This window comes from Petaurus breviceps, unplaced genomic scaffold (genome assembly GCF_028583685.1).
Source record: "Petaurus breviceps papuanus isolate PSGF00001 unplaced genomic scaffold, PetGlider_PUasm1.0 175, whole genome shotgun sequence".
Classification (NCBI taxonomy): Eukaryota; Metazoa; Chordata; class Mammalia; order Diprotodontia; family Petauridae; genus Petaurus; species Petaurus breviceps.
The window spans coordinates 9,554,493-9,572,812 of NW_027185764.1; the positions used below are offsets into that span (position 1 = coordinate 9,554,493).

Genomic DNA, 18,320 nt, shown 5'->3' on the forward strand with positions numbered 1-18,320 from the left:
GATAGCTAACTGGGAAAACATACACAACCGGGAAAATGGGTTAGATTTGGAGTCCCTGGACCTGGTTGTGCCATTCACTAGCTATGTGACCTCTTAGTTTCCAGGACTCAGTTTCCTCAACTGTAAAATGAGGGGCTGGACCAGATTACCTCTTCTAGTTTATATCTAGGGTTCAGTGACTTAATGGAGTCAAAGGGCAACAGGGTTCAGTGGAAAGAAGGTTGGATCTGAGGTCAGAGGACCTGGGTTTGAATCTTGGTTTTGCACTTAGTGGTTGTGAGGACACAGTTAGGCAGCTACCTTCTCTAGAAAATGGAGTTAACTGGAACAATGATGCCAAACCCAAATAGAAACAGAGTGCATGGCATATTGATTAAGAAAACCACAAATTAACATCATCCATGTTGCATTGTATTTTCAGTCATGTTGTTAAACATTTCTCAATTACACATTAATGTGGCTTGGTCAGTTTTGCATGAGTGTTGTCAACTCTGAACAAGGGGATCTCCAAGGTCTCTTCCAACTTGAAATCTATGATCCCACAGTCATGTCTTCTAGTTTTTGAAGGAATATCACCCAGTATAGGGATTGAATTTATTTTATTTGGTCCCAGAGAACAAAACTAGGTTGAAAAGGAAAAAAAAAAACCAAGCATTTATTAAGCACCTACTATATGCCAGGCTCTAAGCCCTTTAAAAACATCCCATCTGATCTTCACAGCCCTGGAAGGTAGGTAGGATCATTATCTCCATTTTGTAATTGAGAAAACCGAGGTTAATGGAGGTTAAATGGCTTGCCTAGGGTCACATGACCAGGGAGTGTCTAAGGCTGGATTTGAACTCAGGTCTTTCTGACTCCAGGCCTATGCTTTATCCACTGCACCACCTAGCTACAAAGAAGCAAATGTAGGAGTGTCTGAAAGTGGAATATTGCTGTCTGAACTAATGACATTCTATAGTGAATTTCAAGTCTACAATAATATCTTTCTTTCTAGTTGGCATAATGAACAGAGCACAGTACTTGAAGTCAGGAAGGCCTGAGTTTGAATCTTGCCTTAGACACTTACTAGCTGTGTGATACTGGGCAATTACTTACCCTCTCTGTTTTATTCTCTTCATCTATAACATAGCAATAATAATAATAACCCTACAATGCTGTGATGAGATTTTTATTTTATATATATTCACACACACATATATATACATGTTATAATGAGATTATATGTATATATGTGTGTGTATAGTAGAGAAAGAGCAAATCTTAAAGCAGTATGTATATATTGTTATTATAGACCTTATTTCAAACTATACCTGTGATTTAAGGCAGGGAAGGGCAGATGGGGAAACAGACCTACAGGTTAAAGTGGAAAGGACCTTAGAGAGATCTAGTCCAATTCTTTCATTTTATCAATGAGGAAACTGAGGCATAGAGGGGTTAAGTTACTTACCCAGGGTCACACAATTAATAAGTACACAGCTGTGATTAGGAATTTTTCATCTGGGGCAAAAAACAGCTGAGTCAGGAATGGATGGGCTGCGGAATTGGAAATAATTTAATATGATAATAATAATTTAACTATGAGTCTGGTCATACTAGAGAAAGGGAGGTGGTAGGAAATCAGAGTCCGTAAGAGGGATCTCGCGGAGGGGGAGCCCAGAGCTGACAAAGGAGCTCAGGGGAGTTACAGGTACATGTATTTCCACAGGAAAGAACTGTATTCTCACAATGACTGGGGAGAGCATCCTGTATTCTCCATGGTGGCCCATAGCAGCAAGGCAGTTATGATTCTGGGTAAGTAGAGCGAGGATTTGAAACCCAGGGGAATGGATTATAAAGGGCTTCGAATGCCAAACAGAGGATTTTGGATTTGATCCTTGATGTGATCCAAATCCAGATTTCTTTCAGTATTCCAGGGAGAGAAAATAACTCTAAAGCCACCAGCCTAGAACAGTGATGACATCTGATTATCAGAGGGCAGGGTTGGAATATGGGGAGGAAGGGCTTTTTGTGTATAAGTAGGGTGCATAAAAGTAAGTATAGATTTTTTTTGAAGGGAAGTAATGTGTATGTATGTGCACGGGAGGCTATATGGGAAGGGGGAATAGTGTACAGGAAGTCGTGTGTATGATGTAAATAATGTGTATACTGGGGTGTTTGTGTATTTCTCCTTGTATAAGTTTATGGGGCTGGGTGTGTTGGGGGCAGCGCGTCAGTCTGGGGAAGGGAAGAGGCCCATCCCTGCGGGAGGGCTCCTGGCTTTGGCCCAGGGGACCTGCCTTCCCAAACACCTTGATGTCAAATACTCACAAAGTGCACTTCCTCGGCAATAACGTCATGGTGCACTCGGTAGCCCGTGCCAGTGCCCACACTGCCCTTGAGCTCTGGCGCGCCCTCCTGGGAGCGGGCAGTGTAGTAGCGGACAAAGCGGGTGCGCTTCACCAGCACGTGCAAAATCAGGCACATGAGCTCCATGCCGATGGAGATGAAGAAGAAAATGATGGTGTTCTCCTTCTCGTCTGACAGCAGCAGCTTGGTGAAGATGCGACTGAGGGAGATGATCACCCCAGCAGTGCCTGAGACAGAGGGAAGGAGGGGTCAGACCAGGGTCTGGGGGAGCTGTCCCATGCAGATCGTGCCCCTGCTGCTTACACCCATGGGCACCTCTACCCCTTGTCCCCACATGCATCACTTACCCACTCGTATACACCCTGGCCTCTCTCTCCCACACAAGCACACACACTACTGTTCTCTACAGACCTTGATCCTCCCCAGACTTACACACAGAGAAATGCACCAACACAGAACTTCCCCCCATAAATATACAAACGCTTACACAAATACAAACAACGCTTACACAAAACAGCCATGCACAAATACACTAGTACCACTATAAAAATAAATACTGTTCACACACATTGCGTACACAGCTCTCACAAATGTATACCAAGAAATACAAAGGTTTTAAGCCAATTGCTTAAAACTGAATTTTGGGACACCTTGTACATAAGCAACAGCTCCAATGAGGGAATTTGGGTCCTGTCAATAAGCAGTTATTAAACACATGTTTTGTGTCAGACACTGTGCTAAGGACAGGGGGTACAAAAAGAAGCGTGCATAAAGATAGTCCCTGCCCTCAAGGAGCTCACAATCTAATGAAGGAATCAACAAACAGATATGTACAAATGGTCTCTATACAGGATAAATGGGAAGTAATGAAAAGAGGAAAGACTCTAGAATTAAGAGGGGCTGGGGAAGGCTTCCTGTACAAGGTGGACTTTAGTTGGGACTTAAAGGAAGCCAGAGAAGCCAGCAGGCAGAGGTGAGGAAGGGCATTCCAGGGATGGGGGACAGCCAGAGAAGAAGCCCAGAGCCAAGGGATGGGGTGAACTGTTTGTGGCCCAACCAGGAGGCCAGTGTCACTGGACCAAAGAGTATGTGTTGGGGAGTGAGGTGTTAGAAGACTGGAAAGGAGGGAAGGGTGCTGGGTCTTGAAGGGATTTGAATGACAAAGGATTCTATATTTGATCCTGGAGGTGTTGGCAAGCCACTGGAGTTTACTGAGTGAGGAGGTGGCTGAACAGAGGATGGATTGGAATGGGGAGAGACTCTAGGCAGGCAGACCCAACCACAGGCTACTGCCTTGACTTGACTATGCATAGTTGCTACAAGGAATTTCTTTTTCTTTTTTTTTTTTTCCCCATTGGATTGGGGAACGGGAGGGAAAGAAAACATTTTTAATTTTTAAAAACCACTTAAAAATAGAGAGGGAAGGGAGCTATATGTGTGGAGTGTTGCATGCCTTTTCAGATGAGGGCACCATATTTTTAGTTTTGCTTATTAATTGTTTTACTTTGTTACAAGGCACAGATCATAGGTTGGGGTAATCAGGAATTATTTGGAAAGTAAAAACAAAGCATGTCATTAACTTAAAAAAATAAATAACTTTAAATATTTAAATTAAAATAAATTTAAAAATAAAAAACAACCTAGTAGTACTAATACAAACCCTACTTACAAATATACGCACTGCTTACACACACACACACACCACAAATATACCCTATGCTACACTGATACACACACTGTGTACACCCACGCTCCCTGACATACTGTTTTCCCACAGATTGTCCCTCCACAGATCCCTAAAGTGATCCTTCCTGCTCCCTAAACTCATACATGCACACAAATCCAAGGCCACCCAAACTTGCCAGACTGGAGCTGGGGTCTCACTGGTTTCAGGAGAGGCTAAAGTTTAATGGGGGAGGGGAAGAAAGGAGAAGGGAGAGAGGGAGAAGGTGGGCATCCTATAGAACAGTGGTATCAAACTCAAATAGAAATGGGGACCACTAAACCCTAAGGATCTCCCAATATTGACTTAATTTTAAAATGTCATATTATCTGTATTTTATTTGTATTTATTTTATCTAAATATTTATAGAACTATTTAATATTTATAGAAATTATTTATTCAAACATGTCAATTGTATTATATAATTATAAATAAATACATAAATATTTGATATAAAAATATAAATATTTCCCAATTGTATTTTAATTTGGTTCAGGCTGCTCTTGGGAATGTTGTGAATTATGAGTAGCCTGGCCCTCAGGCTGAGTGTTTGATACCTCTGCTGGGGAACATGGGGACAGGACCCAAACCCAGGTACTCCTGGCTTATCCTCATTGCCTACCAGCTTGGTCAGGAAGGACCTTGCATATTTTTGCTGGTCTCAGCAGGGAAGAAAGCAGGAGGAAGCAGAAACCTTGGACCCTGCCCCAGGGCCTGGCCTTGTAGGAATCCTAGTCTAGCTTTCTAAAAGCCAGAATAGCCTCTCCCACTGGTTTCTGTCCCCCACTACTGTATCCCCCACCCTTTCCCTGGCGTTCCCACACTGGTAACAAGCAGGGAAGGCTTCAGAGTGACCTTTGGAAAAGGAAGTCACTTAAATCACCTCAAATACACTTCCCACTCCCCATTTCCTACCCCACCTCCTGTCAGGGTAGAGTGACTATGTGGGAGAAGGCAAGCGAGGGGGGCCTGCCGATGACATCTGACGGATGCGGATACTCACTCTCCCCAGTCATCACCCCCTGGGTGTACCTCTTGGGCAGCATTCCTGTATAACCGTAGAAACTGGATTGCTGCACTTGAAGAGAGAGGGGAGGGTGAGAGAAGAGAAGAAAAACAGATATGTTATTACTTCCCCCCATGGTGGGGCGTTGGGACATCCAGGGAACTTCCCCTAGGTCGTACCTGAAATCTCTGGGACTTTTTAATTCAGTGATGCACTCCACCAGTAAAACATGTTTGTGCATGCCCCCCACCCCATATGGGTATATTGACATTTATTAATTATATGTAACTGAAAGTTCGAAACTAAGCATTTGCAGATGTGACTCTCCATAGACAGGTGTGCTTACATAGATGGGTATTTATGTAACCTGAGACTCAAGCCGAGGCTTTGCACAGGACTCTTATCATTGGTGGAGAGAATGAATTGTGTCCAACAGTTCTCTCCTTCAGGCTTGGATAGTAATCATTCTCTCCACCAATGAGAAGAGTCCCATGCAAATGCCTAGACTCGAGCCTTGGGTTACTTATATACCTGCACTTCCCTATGAAGAATTATAAATAGTATAAAACTTATGCAAAAATAAGAATGAAAAAAATGAAAAAGGGATGAAATAAAGATGATATGACATTTGATCCCAGAGTCAATAGGGAGCTGCTGGAGTTTATTGATTAGGGGAAGGATATGGTCAGAACTATACTTGGGGAATATCACTTTACAGCTAAGTAGAAGACGGAACAGAGTAGGGAGAGACTTGAGGCAAGGAGGCCAGTGAGAGGTGATGAGGGACTGAACAAGGGTGAGTAGAGAAGGGGTCAGATTTGAGGAATGTCATGAAGGTGGAAACAGACAAGATTTGTAAAGTAACTAGAGACTGTTTCACATTTTTGTCCTTTTATCCCCAGCGCCAAACACAGTGTTTGACACATAGTAGGTGTTTAATAAGTGATCATTAAATTGAATTGATCTAGGTGTTGAAGTGGATAGAGCGCCAGGCCTCGAGTTAGGAAGACCCTAGTTCAAATCCGGCTCAAGACACTTAGGAGCTGTGTGACTCTGGGCAAGTCACTTAATCTCTATTTGCCTCAGTTTCTACATCTGTAAAATAAGGATAATAATAGCACCTACATCCCTGGGTTTTTGTGAGGAGCAAGTGAGATAATAGTTATAAAATACTATGCTGTCACACAGTAAATGCTACATGCATGTTATCTATTATGATTAGTTTTAGACCAGAGGTGAAGAACCTGCAGCCTTGAGGCCACATGTGGTCCTTGGGTGTGACCTTTAGGCTGAGTCCAAGTTTTACAGAACAAATCCTTTTATTAAAGGGATCTGCTCTGTGAAGTTTGGATTTGGTCAAAGTGCCACATTTGAGGGCAGAGGCCTCAAGGCTGCAAGTTCCCCACCTCTGTTCTAGACCAAGTATTCTAGCTAGAAGGTACCCTTTTGAATCCCACTTCTTAGAACCCCCAGTTTCCTTCAAGGCTTTGAAGAACTACCTTTTTTTTTTTTTGCTTTTTGGAAGGGATGCAATTGGGGTTAAGTGACTTGCCCAACGTCACACGACTAGTAAGTGGTAAGTGTCTGAGGCTGGATTTGAACTCAGGTCCTCCTGACTCCAAGGCCAGTACTCTGTTCACTGCACCACCTAGCCACCCCATTCAAGTACTACCGTCTATATGAAACTTTTCCTGATCCCCTTAGCCAATATCCCAAAACCCAATCTCCAACAAACATTTATTAAGGACTTACTCTGTCCCAGCACTGTGCTGAGCACTGGGGACACAATGAATAAAGACAGCCCCTGCCCTAAGGAGATTGCAGTATAAAAGGGGAGACAGCACCTAAAAGGAGGCAGGAAAGAGGGGGAAGGACAGCAGGGGGCATCTTGTTCCATGGAGTTAAAACCAGGCAGAGCAGCAAGTGGGGAATACCGTGTTTCCCCGATAATAAGACACTGTCTTATTAAATTTTTTGGACAGAAAAACACCAGAGGGCTTATTTTCAGGGGAGGGCTTATTTTAATGAACATTGACAGCAATTTTAATAAACAGGTAAATGTGAATGAAAAAATGTACCTTTATTCAATAATGAATTCAATAAAGAACAGGATGACGTGCTCACTGCTGCAGCTCTGATTGGATGCAGCTCGGAGCGCGGCGTGCGTTTCACGTGGGGGGGGAACGGTGCATACAGAGGGTACCGTAATGTAGCGTGTAGCGCAGGGGATCACCTTCACTACAGTAGCAATCTCAATAGGGCTTATTTTCGGGGGAGGGCTTATTTTAGAGGAATCTTACACAGTAAGGGGAGGGCTTATTTTCGGGATAGGTCTTATTATCGCGGAAACACGGTAGAGTGAGCTCAGAGTCTAGCTTCTAGCCCTGTGTAAAGGAAGGCATTGGGAGGAGTCTGCTCCTCTGCCCTCCAGCCAGAGGGCAATCAGAGAGGCAGAAGGCGCAGGGAGGTGGGGTCAATCAAGGCTCGAGGGAGCAGCCTGCTGGCCAGTTTAGAAGTGACGAACTTATCCTGAGAGGGACATCTTGTCTGTGGAGCTGAAGCCAGGCAGAGAAGCAAAGTGGAACTGGAGAAGTCCAATTTCTAATTCCTTCCCCCCAAATTATCTTGCAGCCGGCTTGAACTTTCACATTATACATATACACACATATTGTTGTGTGTACACGTATATATATACATATGCACACATGTATATTACATGTGTGCATATGTATATATGTGTGTACACATACACACACATGCTGTCTCCCCCAAGTAGAATGAAAACTTTTTGGGAACAGGAATTGTTTCACATTTGTGCTTAGTAGTGTATGTAACACATAGTAGATATTTAATAAATGCTTGTTGATGGAGGGTTTATTGATCAGGCCTACTCCCTCACTGGCCCAACTCTCTCCAGCAGTGAAGATGAGGGATGGGCAGGCCCTTCCACGGCTCCGATACTACTTGCCTTTCCACATCTGGCTCTGGGGAACTGAGTCCTTTCTGAACTCCTCTCCCCACGCCCCCACCCCATGCCAGACTTTCCTAGGCAGAAGGGAGTTGAGCCAAGAAGCCTCTGGATTCTCACTGCAGACAAGGGGGAGAGCTCCCTGGGTCTGTAGGCCGCCCAGCTCACCCACCTCATAAAAAAGCCATAAAACAGACCATAAACATTGGTGGGAGTAGTTAGTGCCGATTAGCTGGCAGAAGCCTAGGCTTCTGTGGGTGAAATGTCTGGCCAGACTATGGCAACCAGATGGAGGCTTTCCCAACCATTAACAAGTTGTGCCGTCTTCGGCTGCTGACGGAGCTGGCATGAAGATCTTAGAAAGATCACTCCCCCGGGCCGACACATAAAGCATCCTACCTGTGAACAGAATGGACTTGAAGCAGAAATCTTTCCTTCCCCCTTCCTTCTTGCCCCCCAAATCCCTAACTCAATTTAAATCTACTAAAAAAAGAATAATCCATAAATATTTATACCATCCTGGCCACATTTTATTTATCATGGTTTATCAGAATAGAAGTTTCTGGAAGCTTGAAGGTGTGAGCAGGTTCAGTATGGTGCTTGGGTATATTGAAACAGCCTGAAGAATATTCAGCTATTTAGGACCACATGATACCAGGCCATTTTCCCTTTTATACTTAGGAAGTCACTTGGGCACAGATTTAGAAATAGATCCTTAGAGGTCATTGAGTCTAAGCCCTTAATTTTACAGATGAGGAAACTGAGGCCCAGAAAAGTTAAGAGACTTACCCAAGGTCACAGGATCATAGCTCTAAAGCTGGAAGAGACCTCAAAGGCCATCTATTTCAACCTCCTCATTTTACAAATGGGGAAACTGAGGCCCAGTCCAGATTTGCCCAAGGTTTAAGAGGTTTAGAGCTTTAGAGGAGAGAATTGAGCCCAGGTTTTTCTCATTCTAGAACCAGTTCTCCATTCTACCACTTGGAAGGATGGCATCTTGAGCAGCCTGGGGCTTATCTGTTCTCCTCCCCTGGGGAATTGACCTGCTGTGCCTAATCCCACCCCTACCCAAAAGTGGGTGAGGCTGAAATGGTGATTTTCTCTTCTCAGCACTGCTTAGTGAGCTCCTCTAGTCTAGAGATCAGGTTCAAGGTGAGACATAGAGAAACGTTCTCACTCCCTGTCTCTCCTCCCCGACCTCCAATGTCATGGAGACTCTTTTACCTTTGGGGCCAACCGAAGGGTTAGAAGTATATCAGGACTCCCAGACCCACTGAACTCCCTTAAAAGAGGTTCACAGCCTTAGAGTCAGATCATACACTTGAAACCCAAGAGAAGATATTTCCTCAGACCCCATGCCCTCCTGGATCTTGTGCTTACCTAGGTCCAGCCTCCCCTAAGAAAAGCTAGGGCATTGTCAATAGTGGAAGGGGTCACTGGAATTCCCTTGATCCTTTACTCCCTCCGGGACAGCCTTCACCTACCTGTACAACCAAAGGCCACCGTACCCACAGCAGCTAAGTTGATGGCATACGCCTGTGTCTGGGAGAAGAGCTGCAGCCAGACATCGCAGATGCTGACAAACAGGAGAGGGCCCACTGCGAAGAAGTAACCTGCAGATGAGAAGACATCCAGGATAGTCAGGGGTAAGGCTGGGGGAGGCCTGGGGCTCATTGCCCAGGTTAAGGCTCAGGAGGAAGGAGCTCCATATCCTCTCCCCAAGCAGTTAGCCTTCTGTCCCATTCATGTGAGGATCAGACTTAGAATGGAAAGCAGTCTTAGAGATCACTTAATCCAGGGATTTTCAACCTGGAATTTGTAAACTTATTTTAAAAATATTTTGATAACTGAGTTTCAATATAATAGATTTCTTTTGTAATCCTGTGGTTTTTATTTTATTCATTGAAAACCATTATTTTTGAGAAAGGGTCCATTGGTTTCACCATATTGCCCAGGGGGGTTCATGATACATAAAAATATTAAGAACTCCTCATTTAAGACCATTCCCTTATTGTGAAGATAGGGAAACTGAGGTCCAGAGAGGTGGTTATTCATTCGAAGTTTTATTCTTGTTCAGTCATTTTCAGTCATGTATGACTCTTTGTGACCTTATTTAGTGTTTTCTTGGTAAAGATACTGGAATGGTTTGCCATTTATTTCTCCAGCTCATTTTACAGATGAGGAAACTAAGGCAAACAGGGTTAATTGACTTGCCCAAGGTCACACAGATATTAAGTGTCTGAGGCTGGATTTGAACTCAAGTCTTCCTGACTCCAGGCCTGGTGCTCCATCCAATGCACCACCTAACTGCCTAAGGTTACACTGGTAGAAAATAGCAGACCCTTTCACTCAGGAATCAGTACTGTCTTCCATTATCACCTTGGATAGAGAGAGAAAAATCTCCCCTGGAGAATCTATCAGCTGTCTGATTTTTCTCATTGCTCTACCCAACCGCACCCCCCCCGCCCAAACAGTCAATATTCTGATAAAACTAGGTCTTACTAAAAGCTCCATGTTGTCTACAAAGAAGCAGGCAGGTGAGTGGATTAATTTCACATTCACACAATGGAATCCAGTGTTTGTACCTGGAGGGGATGGAGAGGATTGAGGTGGGAGGACCCTCTGATTCCATGAGGTATAGCAAGGGGGGCGATGGGGGTCACGGCATGTCTGTGAGCTGCCGAGAAGTGAAGGTGATACAGAATCACAGAATGGTGGAACCATAGTGCAAAGTGAGATGGGTTTAGCACCAGGGAGCCCTGGTTTGGATCTTAGCTGTGCCATGGAGGCAGGAAGGTGGCATGGTGGGTAGAGCTCTGGGCCTGGAAGACCTGAATTCACATTTAGCCTTCAGATACCTGCTAGTTGTGTGATTCTGGGCAAGCCACTTAACCTCTGTCTGCCTCAGTGTCCTCAACCATAAAATGGGAATAATTGTATTCTCATAATATAATTATGAATTATATGAATAATAATAATAATAGAATTAGGATAATAATAATTATAATAGCACCTACCTTACTGGATTGTTCAAGGATCAGAAGAGATAACATTTGTAAAGTGCTTAAAACAGAGCCTACCTTGAAAGTAGGAGCTATAGAAATGCTTATTCCTTTTTTGTCCCACTATTGTGTAATCTTGAGTAAATCACTTAACCTCTCTGGGCCTCAGTTTCCTCATCTGGTGTTTGGACTAGATCAGTGGTTCTTAAACTGGGGGTCCTCAAACCCCTGGAGGTCCTAAAGACCCTTTTGGGGGACCACTGGGCCAAGAGTGGTTTCATAATAACACCAAGGCTTTTATTTGCCCACTAAAATGCTCTTCCCTTTTTCAACTACATGTCTATGTGAGGCTGGATTTACTAATACATGCTTCAACCAAAACAACATATCACAACAGACTGACTGTAGAGGAAGATAGGACAATCCAGCTGTGTCCTGTTAAGCCAGACATCAAAGAAATTTGGGCAGTAAGGTGGCACAGTGACTAGAGTACTGGGCCTGGAGTCAGGAAGACTCCTCTTCCTAAATCCTTTTTGTTTTTTTTTTTCCTGCTTTTTGGAGGGCAATTGGGGTTAAGAGACTTGCCCAAGATCACACAATTAGTTTTTGTGTTGTGTCTGAGGCTGGATTTGAACTCAGGTCCTCCTGACTCCAGGGCTGGTGCTCTATTCACTTCGCCACCTAGCTGCCCCCTCTTCCTAAATTCTAATCTGGGCTCAAACACTTACTAGCTGTGTGACCCTGGGCAAGTCACTTCACCCTCTTTGCCTCAGCTTTCTCATCTATAAAATGAGCAGAGAAGGATATGGCAAACCTTTCTAGTATCTTTGCCAAGAAAACCCCAAATGGGGTCACAGAGAGTCAGACATGACTCAAAAACAACAGCAACAGAAAAAGAAATTTGGAAAAAAATATGTAAAACAATGCTACTCTTTTCATTAATTTTTTTTATCTTGGAAAATATAGTCATTTTGCATAAAAATACGTTATTTATGTTAATACATAATGAACTTAGTATTCTTATTTTAAATTTAATTAGTGAAAATATTTCAAAATTTATCAGCTTTAATTTCCAACGTGAGAAATATCCATAGATAAAAGCTGCTTAAATAAAAGCTTTAAAAAAATTTTTAAAGTAAAAAGGGGGTCCTGAGACCCACTGGACTAGAGGTCCTGTCTAGCTGTAAATCTGTGATCCCTGGATGCTCTGCCCTCATTTTTAAAAAGAAAGTAATTTATTGATAACCTAACCTGCAAGGATAAAATCAATTAAACACATTTGCAACTAATTAAATTTTTAAAAGACCTTCAACCTACAGATCTCATAACAACTTATCTTCCCTCTGTCCACTTCAACCATTTGTCATTGTACTTACAGATAGCTTTTATATAGCCCATGGTTCCCTTGGTCTTCTGGCTCTATTTTTGATGGTCAGAAGCTGCCCACTTAACTTGGGGTTTACTGGCCAGATTCCTTCCTTCCTTCCTTCCTTCCTTCCTTCCTTCCTTCCTTCCTTCCTTCCTCCTTTCCTCCCTCCCTCCGTCCCTCTCTCTTTCTCTGTCTTCTTTCACAAAACCTTATTTATATCCACTTCACTTGGAAGTTCATAGGTTGGGCTACAATAGGTCCCTGCCCAAGTTCCACTTAATGGCTATATTTTGGGCCCTCCTGGCTTAGACTGAATGTCAATGGTTACTGCTTCTCTTCAGAACAGCAAACCTGAGGGTCTTCCCCTCCCAGCTTGATTTTTTCTTTTTTTTCTAATTAAAGGGGCCATCCCTTCACTTACTTCTTTTTTGCCTTTTTTTTTTTTGCCTTTTTTTGGAGGGGCAATTGGGGTTAAGTGACTTGCCCAAGGTCACATGGCTAGTTTTTGTGTTAGGTATTGAGGCAGGATTTGAACTCAAGTCCTCCTGACTCCAAGGCTCCATTCATTGTGCCACCTAGCTGCCCTCACTCACTTCTTAAAGAGCCCTATTCGATGAATGGGCTTTACCTCTCTTAAAGTGAGAACCTGAAAAGGTCTTAGCCTAAAAGGGCCTGGGTCTCCCATTGCATCCTGGGCCATTTCCAGTCATCCTAATAAATGTCTGGTCACTGGACCCAGATGGCTCTGGAGGAGAAAGTGAGGCTGGTGACCTTGCACAGCCCTCCCTCCCTCACATCAAAGTCAACTCCAAGTCATGTCATCATTTCCCTGATGCCACGGCCCTCTTTGAAAACATAGGACAAACACAAGAATGTCTTCATATTCATTTTTTCTCTTACAGTTTTCTTTCTTTCTTTCTTTACTATAAACTCAACAAACATGAATATTTTGTTTTATAAAGAACAGAAAAGATGATTTAAAAAGTGACCTATCACACTTTTTTTCCAAGTGTATGCATACTAAACTTAACAGCATTCATAATAAAACTGCCTTGTTTACAGGTGTTCCCATCTGAACTTTCCCCATAGAAGTTCTTTTCTGTGTAATAATAATGCTAATAGTAACATAATAATAATAATAATAACATTGCTATGGTATTTTAAGGTTTGCAATCACTTTACATATGTTGTCTCATTTGGTCCTCACAGTCATCCTGGAAGGTGGTTTTAACCCCATTTTATGGATGAGGAAACTGAGGTTAACAGAAATTAAGTGACTTGCTAAGGGTCACACAGGTAAGCGGGTGTCTATAGCAGATCTGAACCCAGGTCTTCCTGATTCCTAACTCTCTTAGCCACTGTTTGCCTGACTTTCCTCATCTTTAAAAGAGGGATAATTAAGTATCTGCCTCCTGGTGTTACTGTGAAGATCAAATGAGATAATATTTGTAAGTGCTCTGCAATTTAATGGTACACACATGAAAAAAAAAACACACAACTCTAGCCACTCTGCCACCTCTCTGTGACTTCCAATTACTTGATATCAGTCTTTCCAGATTTCTTCACATTTGTCCTTCTTAACTGTATCCTGGCTGTAGTATTTATTGCCTGTGTGACCTTGGACAAGTCATTATCTCTCGGAACTTATTACCTCATCTGTAAAATGGGATGATGATGCATGTATTGTCTGCTTCACAGAGTGGGAAGTTGTAGGAAAAGTGCTTTGTAAACCTTAAAGTGCTATATAAATGTGGATTATCATCTTCATCTTCATCATCATTTTCAGGGCCTCAGGAAACTGGGACCCAGAGATAGAAAGAAGATGACTTTTGCCAAGTCATATAGGTAGTTTGTGGCAGTCAAGACTAGGCTAATGCAATGGAATGATCTCTGGATTAGAGTCAATGGCCCCATGTTTGTAGCCTGGCTCTGCCAATTGCTACTTGGGTGACCTTGGATAAGTCTCTTAACTTTAACTCAGTTTCTTCCCTTGTAAAAATGATGACCTCTGAGGTCCCCTCCATCTCTAGATCTATGATCCTTAGAACCATAACTTTGTATCTCCAGTAGGTACTTAATAAATGGTTCTTGATTGATAAGTATCAAATTGAGAGAACCATATACCTTTAATGCAGTGATTCTGCTATTAATGAGAAGGAATAATTTAGCCTAACACCCTCATTTTACAGAAGAGAAAACTGAGGCAAACAAGGTTAAGTGACTTGCCCAGGGTCACACAGCTTGTAAGTGTCTGAGGCCACATCTGAACTCAGGAAGATGACTTTTCCTGATTCCCAATTCTAAGTGTCTGAGGCCAGATTTGAACTCAGATCTTCCTGTCTCCAGGCCCAGCACTATCCACTGAACTACTTAACTCCCCACGTGTTTTTTTCAGCTGAGGCCTTCTGGGCCAGGCTGCCATATTGTGCTGATGAGCACTGAAACGTTAGTCAGGAGAACGTGAGTTCAGATTCAGCCTCATATATTTAATAAGCTGTGTAACTCTGGGTAAGTCTCTTAGCCACAGTCTGCCTCACTTTCTTCATCTTTAAAAGAGGGATAATTGAAGTACCTGCCTCCTACAGTTGTTGTGAAGATGAAATAAGATAATATTTGTAAAGGGCTTTGCAATTTAATTGCACACATTTAACCTAGATCAAATTACTGTCTCAGAGAAGGGGGGAGGTGAAGGTGGGAGGGAGAAAATTGGAACTCAAAATCCAAAAACAATGAATGTTAAAAATAGCCCTTACATGTAACTGGGAAAAAATAGAATATTATTTTTTAAAAGTGCTTTGCAATTTGTTTTTTTTCCTTTTGGAGGGCAATTGGGGTTAAGTGACTTGCCCAAGGTCACACAGCTAGTAAGTGCTAAGTGTCTGAGGCTGGATTTGAACTCAGGTTCTCCCGACTCCAGGGCCAGTGTTCTATTCACTGTGCCACCTAGCCACCCCTGCAATTCTTAAAACACAATATAAATGCTAGGTTTATTATGATGATTGGAACTTTAGGTGAGTAGGGCAGAGCTGTTTTGGGGAAGACAAGCCTTTTCCCATTCCACAGAGAGCTGGCTTTCAGGTGAACCCTGAGAAGCGGGGAAGGGCCCTTGCTTACCCACAGTGATCCTGGTATGTAGGCTCAGCATCTCCACCAGGGCATTGTTCAGGAGGACAGCCACCAGGGCGACAAGGATATAGGTGAGGCTCATATCAAACACAATTGAAGTCCCTGCAGTACAGGGAGAAGGAGGTCAGAAAAAGAGATGCTCCCCCCGCCCTCTCCCCATCCAAAAGAGAGATGCTCCCCCCGCCCTCTCCCCATCCAAAAGAGAGATGCTCCCCCCGCCCTCTCCCCATCCAAAAGGCATGACGCTGGCTTCTGCGGAGGGACCTGGCAGAAGAAAGAACTTTCCCCTCTGCTTTTGACGCTCTTTGTAGAACAGACTTGGTCCGACTCCCTTCACACGCGGGCCATTTTTCCTTCTGACTCCCCTGGTTTCACTGCTCGAGGCCATTTAGATGAGGAGGAGTTGGGTTTAGAACTGTCTCTCTCTCAGACGGTGGGGCTTACATTTAGACAGTCAAGAAGCAGCAGCTGGTGAGTGACAGAATGGCCTGTCTTTGCTGAGATGAGGGAGATTCTGCAAGTCTTTGAATTTCTCTCTGACTAAGTAGTTAGTGGGTATAGGGGAGGAAACAGAGAGTGGATGGTAACATGTAATGGATAGATCGCTGAACTTGTACTCTGAAGCTGTTGTTCAGTCAATTAACTTGTGTCTTATTCTTTGTGACCCCATTTGGGGTTTTCTTGGAAAAGATAATGGAGTGATTTAACATTTCCTTCTCCAACTCATTTTACAGATGAGGAAACTGAGGCAAAGAGGATGAAGTGACTTGCCCAAGGTCACACAGCTAGTAAATGTCTGAGGTTGGATTTGAACTCAGATCCTCCTGACTCCAGGCTCTGATGCACCATCTAGCTGCCCATTGTTCTCAGAAGACCTGGGTTCAAATAATTCCTCTACTATATATGATCATGTAACATGACCTCTCAGAGGCAGTTTCCTTATCCATAAAAAAGGGATTATCATACTTGTATTACTCAACTCATAGGATTCTTGTGAGGGAAATATTTTGCAAACTATATAAGCACTACATAAATATGAATTATTATTAGGATCACAGAGTCAGAGCTAAAGGGAACATTAGAAGTCATCAGTTCCCACCCTCATTATACATACATTTGGAGAAACTGAGGCCCAGAGAGGTTAAGCTCAAGGTCACACAGCTAATAAGTGTCTGAGGCCAGATGCCAACTCGGGTCTTCCTAATTCCAAATTCAGGTCTTTATCCACCACACCTTGCTGTCTCTCAAGACCTTACCACTTTCCCAGCCTTCTTACTGATGCATTTCCCAAGGGCACAGGAAGTGGGAAGGGCATTGAATTACCCACAATGACCCTATCGGCTCATTTTGTGCTTCAGAAACCATCCATCCTGATCAGCAGTGGGTGCTACAGTTAATTAAAATTCTTCTCAAAATTCTGCATCTGGGTCCTTCTCATTTTCCTCATTTTGATGTTTTCCATCCCTGTTACCCAAATCCTGCCAAGCCTCCTCATCTTCCTGATACTCTGATCTCTATTGAGGAAACCATCATCTAAGCTAGTCAGCCACGTTTCCACTCTCAGTCATACCCTGTCTCTGTCTAATTAGTGGCTTAAATCCTATCAGTTTCACTGCCCCCTCTTTTGCACCTGTCTCATTCTATGCACCCATACAGCCACTACCCTCATTCAGACCCTCATCACCTCTTACCCAGATTATTACAATTATTTCCTAACTGGTCTCTCCCTACTCCAAACTATCCTCTAAATAGCTGCCAAATGATATTCCTGAAGGACAAATCTCTCACTCCCCTACTCAGTAAACATCAATGGCTCCTTTTTGCCTCATCACATTCAAACACCTCTGTTTGGCCTTCAAAGCCCTTCACAATATGCCTCTAGCCTACCTCTCCTGACTTCTTAGACATAGCTTCCACTCCCACACTCCTCATTCTCCATGTACGATTTTCTATCTCCTAATTCCACACATTTGTATGGGCTGTCCCTATGCCTGGAATGCACTCCATCCTCACCTCTACTTCTCGGAATCTCTAATTTCCTTCAAAGCTCAGATCAAAGGCCACCTTCTTGATCTCCGCAGCTGCAAGTGTCTAGTCCTGAATTACTTTGCTTTTACTCTGTACATAGATTTCATTTCCTTATGTACATATGTGCTGTTTCCTCAATAGAATGAATGTAAGCTTCTTGAGGGCAGTTATGTTGCATTTTTGTCTTTATATTTCCAGTGTCTACTGTAGTCCCTGGAACCCAGTAGGTGCTTAATAAGTGTCTGTTGGTTGATTGTAGAGATTGGCTTCTTAACTATTTTCTTACCTGAAGGGGACAGAAAGTTTGCCAACACTATAGGTCATCTCTAAGATTCTAGGACTATTTCCCCCTTGTCAACAAAGAAACAAGTAGGAATTTTCTCATGTTGAAGGGAGCAGAATAGTGGTGGTTAAGTCTAGGTACAGTTATGACCCACTCTTCTTCCCAGCATTCCTTATAGTGGATGGGGCGCTGGGCCTGGAGTCAGGAAGACTCAAATTCCTGAGGTCAAATCTGGCTTCAGACACTTACTAGCTGTGTGACCTTGAGCAAGTCACTTCACTGTGTTCGTTTCAGTTTCCTCACCTGTAAAAAATGAACTGGAGGGGGTGGCTAGGTAGCACAGTGAATAGAGCACCAGCCCTGAAGTCAGGAGGACCTGAGTTCAAATTCAGCCTCAGACACTTAACACTTAACTAGCCATGTGACCTTGGGCAAGTCACTTAGCCCCAATTGCCCTGCCTTCTCCCCT

General features: G+C 43.3%; 1 protein-coding gene across 3 annotated transcripts in view; it reads right to left on the reverse strand.

The window, feature by feature from the left end:
• Positions 1 to 18,320, reverse strand: part of SLC29A4 (solute carrier family 29 member 4) — a 65,910-nt gene that overhangs the window by 16,845 nt on the left and 30,745 nt on the right. For 2 of the 3 annotated variants that reach the window (XM_069084757.1, XM_069084755.1), the window contains exons 4-7: positions 15,529 to 15,642; positions 9,528 to 9,656; positions 5,073 to 5,147; positions 2,308 to 2,573 (exon numbers count right to left, since the gene is read on the reverse strand). In XM_069084757.1, the coding sequence (XP_068940858.1) occupies positions 2,308 to 2,573; positions 5,073 to 5,147; positions 9,528 to 9,656; positions 15,529 to 15,642 (584 nt within the window). The remainder of the gene's footprint in view (positions 1 to 2,307; positions 2,574 to 5,072; positions 5,148 to 9,527; positions 9,657 to 15,528; positions 15,643 to 18,320) is intronic. The other variant, XM_069084756.1, reaches the window with a different exon arrangement.